Raw genomic sequence first — 7,711 nt, 5'->3', positions numbered from 1 at the left:
TATCCCAAAAGAAACTTGAGTATCCATTATATGTTTGTTCTAAAACTTATCATTTATGTTCTTTTTTGGAAATTATATTACAGAAAACTCGATCCGGAAGATATTTCATATGTTTCAGAAAGTTTGTTTCAAAAAAATTCATTTTCAAAGATGTTAAATATCTTCTAGAAAGCGAATTTTGAAATACATTTCAAGTTTTTAACAAAGTTTCTTCTAAAAATTCTACTATAAAATCATGCTCCAAAAATTTCAGAAAACTTTTTCTTGGAAGATTTCAGAAACAGATAATCAGAAGTCACTTTTACAAATGTAGGAGTGGGGTTAGAAATCATGGCGCATAGGAAGAAAAGGCAACAAATGTTGAACCACTTTCAAAAACAATCCTGTATTGTAAGCCCAGAACATATAACCCGTTTAGGAGAAGTGCACAGAAATGGGTATTATTATATACCCTGCTATTTTTATTCAAACCTCCCTACAAGTAAACTAGCTTTGTATTATAGTCAACATCACAATACATCGTGTATAAGAATAGGAATGACAAAACAATTCGAGATATTTTTTACTTGTGGAGTAATCGATAGTGATATTTTAATACCTAAATTCGAGATATTTTTTTACTTGTGGAGTAATTGATAGTTATATTTTAATACCTACTTAATTTATATTTTATTTGGTTAAATTTAATTAAAATTAAATTTTAATTTAATTTATATATATATATATATTGTAATTTTATTCTAAAAATATATAAAATATAATTTTTTAATTTTTTATGAGTATCCGTAGATATTCATAGATTTTAAAATATTCACGAGTATTTTCTAAATCGATAGGTAGAAGACATGTTACAAGTCAAATTTTCATTTTGCAAGTCAAGTTGTGAGTAGGTACTATTTGTATCTGATCCGATCCGTTATCATCCCGTGATTATTAAACTAAATTTGGTTATATCATATTTTCTTATAAAACTAAGGTTTAATGTTTCGGTAAGTTCCTATTTTTGTCCAGAATCTCAAATAGGTCCTCTTGGCGTTACGTGGAATGTTGAGGATATTGTTTTAAATGATGTGTCATTAAAAACTTGTGTAAAGTGTATTTTATATTAAAAATTGGAGTGCGTAAAGCGTATTTTATATTAAAAATTGGAGTGCAAAGAGGAGAAATAAAATTTAATTTAATTAAGGGCAAAGTGGACAATACAAACAAAATTAAGTGCAGTCCTGCAATTGAAAAAGAAGTGCCAATTCAGAATTTTGGGTTGACGAAGACCTACCGTCGTAGCGACTGCCTTCAGCTGCTTCATTCGGTGAAGTAGCTCCTTCTCTTCCTCACCTTCCATCATCATCTTCACAACCCTCGCAATTTCTCCTCTTTCCACCGACCCATTCTCACCAATCGCCATTCTCACTGCAACTTTCATGCCTTCACTGACAAAAACGGCATTCATCTTCTGCTCAGCGAAGAGTGGCCAAGCCACCAAGGGCACACCACTCACCACACTTTCAAGAATCGAGTTCCAATCACAGTGGTTGCGCATCCAACCACATAAAAAAACAAACAACAATATCCAATCGAACAAAAACGAGTGTCCGATGCCCATGGAGCTTTGTATTAGGGTTCATGGTGGCTAAGGTCATGCCCAGCGCCCATGGCACCTTCACGGGAAGTCGCGATTGCGGGGGAGGCGACGATGTCGTTTGCGAGGAGCTCTATGTTGGTGGCGGTTTTTCTCTCGACAGCGAGCACCAACCTCCGACACGCCCCTGGGTTTGTGGACACCGTGAAAGCCGACATTGAAACCTGCGATACAACTGCGAACAAGCGAAGCACTAAACCCACGATGCAGCATATAAGGAGAAATCTCTTTACTGAAAAAATCTCTTCATAGAAGCAAACATCAAAAAGGGCAAAGTGAGAAATTAACGGAAAAGTGAAAAGAAAATTTCAAAAACCAAAGAGAACAAAGGAAAAACCATTACCAATTGAAAGCTGCGATTTAAAGATGAAAATTTGAAGAGAGAAATGGAGAGAAATTGGAAGCTACTATTAAGAGAGGGCAAAGAAATCTATTTTACATAGTGTTTGATATTCCTTTCGAAATCCAGTGTTTTTCACCCATGAACCCTAATTTCACAGTCCAACAAAATCGTTGTTTTTTTTTCCTATCAAGAACCCTAATTTCGCATTCCTCAATTACAGAGAAAGGCTTTAATTTCTTTTTTCTAATTTGCCCTCAATTTTTAATTTAGAAATTACAAAATACAGGTCACAATCATGTATAATCTGTCATGTCATTTAAAACAATACACTGACTATGCCACGTAACTCAAACTTAAATGTTCGTTTATCCAATTTGACGACAAATCTCTAATTGCTTCAATTTTACAAAAAAACAAGCATCCAATTGAAATGCAACAAAAAAACCTATTTAAAATTCTAAACAAAAATAAAAATTGAAACGCAAAAAAAAAAACCTATTTAAAATTCTAAACAAAAATAAATACCTACTGAAATATTAAACCTAAAACTAATAAAATGTGCTTTTACCGTTCAACTACGATTTACTTATTTTAGGATAATCCAATGAATTTTCTTAATTTTCTCACTGTTTTTCCATCCAACACATAAAAATGTTCGTAGTAAAGATCATATAAGATTGCAACTTATAAGAAATAAAAAATAAAATTTCTTTTCTTATTTATTTTTACTTTTCCTATTTTCGTTCTTTTTACCTTTTATTTATTTTAAATTAACCAAGTTTTATTTATTGCATATTACTCGTTTCTTTTATCTATTTTCTCTCCGTTAATTTTTTTTTTCTCACAAACTGAACCAAAAAAAACTCATAACAGACAAAAGTTCAAAATTATCCTTTTATCTATCTATTCAGTTATATAATTGTATATATAATTGGAAATCATTTCTTTCTTTCCCTGTATTCATACATTTCTTTGATCATATTACTGACGTCCATAATCAATCATTTATATGTTGAATATATCATTAGTAATTGTCACATCTTCAACTAATACTATTTGTGATATTCATCTAAAGTAATCAATTTTATTTATTTATTTATATAGTGTATGTTTTTCATTGTAGAATATAACAACTGTTCATTTACTTTCGGCCCACACACACACACATATATATATATATATATATATATATATATATATATATATATATATATATATATATATATATATATATATATTTAAAAAGAATGATAAGGAAACAACGGAATGATTTGATATTATGTCCAACAAAGATAATACAATTTCTTAATCTTGCTGACTTGTCTGTGATGCTGATTGCTAAGGTGACTCAAGTGAAAACTACTCGAACCTTTATATGTAGACTTTCTTATTTTAATATTTTAATACTATACATTTTTAATTAAGATAAAATTAAATATACAAGTAGTTTTTGTTTTATTGAATATGTTTATTTTGTATGTTATAATAATAATAATAATAATACTGATAAAATAGAAATTCAATGCGTAAAGGGCAGATGGAGCATAATACATAATGGTGAATAACTTTCAAGCAAAGTCATTATATTTTATTGATTGGAGACATCAATAAAACAAATTAAAATATTACAAACCGTACACACTAAAATAAAATAGTGCCTAAAGTAAAACTATTTATGATGAAGACATTATGGTAGGTATATGCTATTTTTTTTAGGTGCGTTGAAATGAATAATTTAGCATAGAAAAATGTTACAAATTATTAATTAATGTTCATTTCTTAGGCAAGTCTTTCTGGTAGGGATAGTCATCACAGTCAAGAAGGTCCTCCAACAATTTGTCATCCAAGCACTCAAACTCAATAACTTGTTTACCATGATCGTTTTTAAGCATTGAAGAAGATGAGGAAGAAGAAGATGGTAATGATGAAGAGGAAGTGGTAGAAGAAGAAGATGAAGGATACTCATTTGGAAAGTTGAGAATGGCTGAAGTACCTCTCATCTCAAAGGCAGCACGGTCATAAGCCCTAGCAGCCTCCTCCGCCGTGAGGAATGTCCCGAGCCATACTCGACCGCCGTGCCGAGCGGGGTCTCGAATTTCGGCGGCGAACTTTCCCCATGGCCGGTGGCGGACTCCTCTATAGCGTGGCTCTTTCTTGGTGTGCAAGTTTTTGTCCTTAGAGGAATCCTCTTCCATTTTGGCTCAGAAAACAATTTGTTACACTCCATGTATTTATACTAATGCACCTAATTGCTACTTAATTAACTCAATTCTGTAAAGTGATCAAATGCCAAATTCATCATAGGTTCAATGGATTCGGAAAGTAATGAATATGCTGATTGAGATTGTTTCAGAGTGTTCAACGAATGTGGATGTATCACAGAATTTGCTGATGGCTAAAAGGCCTGCGGAGGGTCACCTCAAATAATTTTTTTGGAATTATTCATAAATGAAATGTTAGAATTTCTGATTCTCAACCAGATTTAAGTGAGGTCATAAGGATCCATTCATCTCTTTCTGCCACAATTTAGCTGCAACGAATTCACGAACAAACGGTCTTTTGTGTGTGCTTCTGATTGGCTTTTCTGAATATTTATTATCATTGTTAAGTTTGAAATTAAAATAATAACTTTTTGTTCACCATTACGTTGGTAACATTATTCTAAGGTGAAACATTGAACTTCGGTAGCAGCTGTAGCATCATCATGCCTTACATCGTTGGACTTTGGGTGGAAATTGGAACGGTCTTCATCATGATGGTAGCTTTCACCTCATATATTTCTGTCTCCGATGTAGCTTTGTTCAAATATGCAAAGACTAAAACTCTTTATTTTGTAGGGTGGAACATCTTCACAAAAAACACTCTTTCACATTTTTTTTTTAATTTATTTAGGTATTTTCGAATGTTTTTAATCAATTTGTTCATGTATACATGTTAAAGACATTTCGACATTCAAATCAATGATTAATCCTTTCACACATCAGTGTGAAAAGAGTATTTTTATAAAAAATTTCGATCCTATACCTAAAACACTGCTGTTTAATTTTAAGTCATATCAAAAGATGATTTTTTCGTGAAAATTTTATTTTTATTTTCTACACATATTTATCGGTTAAACTTGAATGATCTTGGTTTGTGTTTGTGAATCACAAATATAATTTTTCACTATTGAATTTGTATAAGATATGAAAAGCACAAAATTTGCCCGGTTGAAGAGAATGTCAATAATATTGTAAGTCAACTATAGGTACTATATGTGACTTTATGCAGTTTGGTTGGTGTTAATTTACGGAAGAGGTACGAAATTTGGTCCTTGCATGCAATCTAAGCCATTCGTTCCTTCTTCATCTTCTTTCAGTTGTGGCCCATTAGGATCGACAAAGGAACCCTACTGCAGAGCCACTTGACCGACCAACTATGCCCAAATATTCGTCAAAAAGCAACTCAAAATTATTATTATATCTTCACCAACAAACAAAACGGAAAATTGTTAGCAAATAAATACAAGATTTAGTAGCATAAAAAGGTAGTTCTTATATTTCAAATATAAAGATTATTTGATCATTACTTTTTAATGTTTGTACATAACTATCCCGTTTTAATTGCCTGCAAGTTTGCATTAAAATGATGGATTTAATATTTTCGTAACATTAAATGTTGTTTTTATTAACATTCATTGAAAATTCTATTGAAATAATTATAAAATTTTAACAAATGTGTTTGTGTATTTTGTAAATAAAATTAAAATTACGCTGTTTTCATATTTACTAAAAATTTTGGATCAACCCGAGAACTATTCCTATTTTGTAATTGTTATCTCTTGACGAAGGAAATTAAGAAGAGAGAGATTATAAAATCACGTTAAGGGATATGATTTGTGTGAAATAAAAGTTGACAAAATAGACATTATATCTAAGACGTTTTTTTTTAAGATGATCACATATTTTAATAAAGATGATTTTCACATATTTAAATTTTTAATATAATAAAGTAAAACATTCTTGATTTAGTATAAAAACTTTAATTTTATTATTTTTATTTAAACTTGGTTAAGATAATTGAAGATATTTTCGTTTTGGTAATTAATATGTATGTTTATGAAAGTAAAAATATATAATTAATTACTAAATATCATATATATATATATATATATATATATATATATATATATATATATATATATATATATATATATATATATATATATATATATATATATATATATATATATATATATATATATATATATATATATATATATATATATATATATATATATATATATATATGGAGTTTGCTAACTTGCGTACGTTTGTTTTTTCAATTGGTATATCCAACTTGTTTCTCATTCATCTCCATACTTTTCCTTAGTCACACACAACAACCCGTAACATCGTAATTTGTTACTTTTGCTTTGTTCGTTAATTTGTTTTCCAGTTTAATAACAAAATAATTGATGATGTTGATGTTGATTTTTGATTGGAGAGCTGTGTTATATATTTTCCATTCTGATTATTATTAAATTTCGTTTTTAAATTTAAGAATTTTGTTGTGTTACAAACTCCCCTTCTGCAGCAGGCACACCATCATCAATAAACCAAGATCAAAATCAAACCAAGTTTAGATAATTAAAAATTAAGTCAGAAGAATGTAATGGTAAATAAAATCTTTAGCTTCACAAATCACAAAAACAAATTGGATAAGTGGAAAGGTAGATTAGATTAGGCGAGTGTTTCTGATTTTTTTCAATTGGGACTAACATAGGGATGACAGAGAAAATGTTGGAGTGAAAGAGATGAAAGAGAAAGGGTTGAGAGGAATGAGGGAGGTGAGCAAGGGTTTGGGGTTTTTTTTTTAGTTTTGAGAATGAAAATTATTACAATACCCTTGTGTCGGAACAATCGGTACCGTTATAGAGTCGCGCAACGGAATAAAATATAGATTGCGGAAAGCGTGTAACGATCACAACACAAGTTAAAATATATGTTAAGAGTTTACGAATCAAGAAAATCAACACAAAATTTTTATCCTGGTTCGAATCAAAAGATTCTACGTCCAATCGTTAATCACTATAAATAGTGATTAACCTTTTTTTTCACTAAAATATGGTTTACAGATTACAATCAGATAATCAAAATAAGCAAAGAATAGAAATCACCTTCCTTCGACAAACGAACGGAAGAACCTGCTCAGCCAACTTGAAGAGAACCGCTCCGACCTTTGACACACAAAACGCGAGCTTCTCCTATTCACAAGACTAGGCAAGAGCACTCTATCACTTTGAGAACTTCCTCAGACAAACTGTATTCTCAAAATGGCATAGATCCTTTTCACTCACCGAGAGCTTCCCTTAGGCACAAAGCTCTAATACTCTCAATTGAAAAAAGTTGTTTCTAAGAGCTGTGAAGACCTCTATTTATAAGCCTAGTTTCGTGCAGGGTCAAAAACTGAAAAGACATCTCCCAACTGCCACTGATAATCGATTATGAAAAGTGATAATCGATTATTTGTGTCTGTTATGGGGTTTTCAAAAAAGTGATAATCGATTATATGATGTGATAATCGATTATTCCTGTATGACTCTGTGATAATCGATTATTGTCATTCCATAATCGATTATTGCAGTTAAAAATGCAAGTTTACAAAGTTTACAAGAATTTCCTACTACATTTAATCTCTACAAATTGCTTTTAACTAATTCTAATATCTTCTTCAACTAAAACTTCTTG

At 30.5% G+C, this 7,711-nt stretch overlaps 1 protein-coding gene across 1 annotated transcript; it reads right to left on the bottom strand.

Annotated features, from left to right (window-relative positions):
• Positions 1–3,646: 3,646 nt before the first annotated feature.
• LOC108324652 (ethylene-responsive transcription factor ERF098) lies at positions 3,647–4,177 on the bottom strand. Its single transcript, XM_017557593.2, has one exon. The coding sequence runs from the start codon at positions 4,175–4,177 to the stop codon at positions 3,755–3,757; it is 423 nt and encodes a 140-aa protein (XP_017413082.1). The 3' UTR covers positions 3,647–3,754.
• Between the last annotated feature and the right edge of the window lie 3,534 nt (positions 4,178–7,711).

Source organism: Vigna angularis, chromosome 3 (assembly GCF_016808095.1).
Source record: "Vigna angularis cultivar LongXiaoDou No.4 chromosome 3, ASM1680809v1, whole genome shotgun sequence".
Lineage (NCBI taxonomy): Eukaryota > Viridiplantae > Streptophyta > Magnoliopsida > Fabales > Fabaceae > Vigna > Vigna angularis.
Note: the sequence above shows the minus strand (reverse complement) of the source record. Positions and strands in the feature narration are given on the sequence as shown.

Excerpts from the sequence above, each read along its gene's own strand:
- LOC108324652 (XM_017557593.2), bottom strand. The coding sequence starts at position 4,177 with ATGGAAGAGGATTCCTCTAAGGACAAAAACTTGCACACCAAGAAAGAG.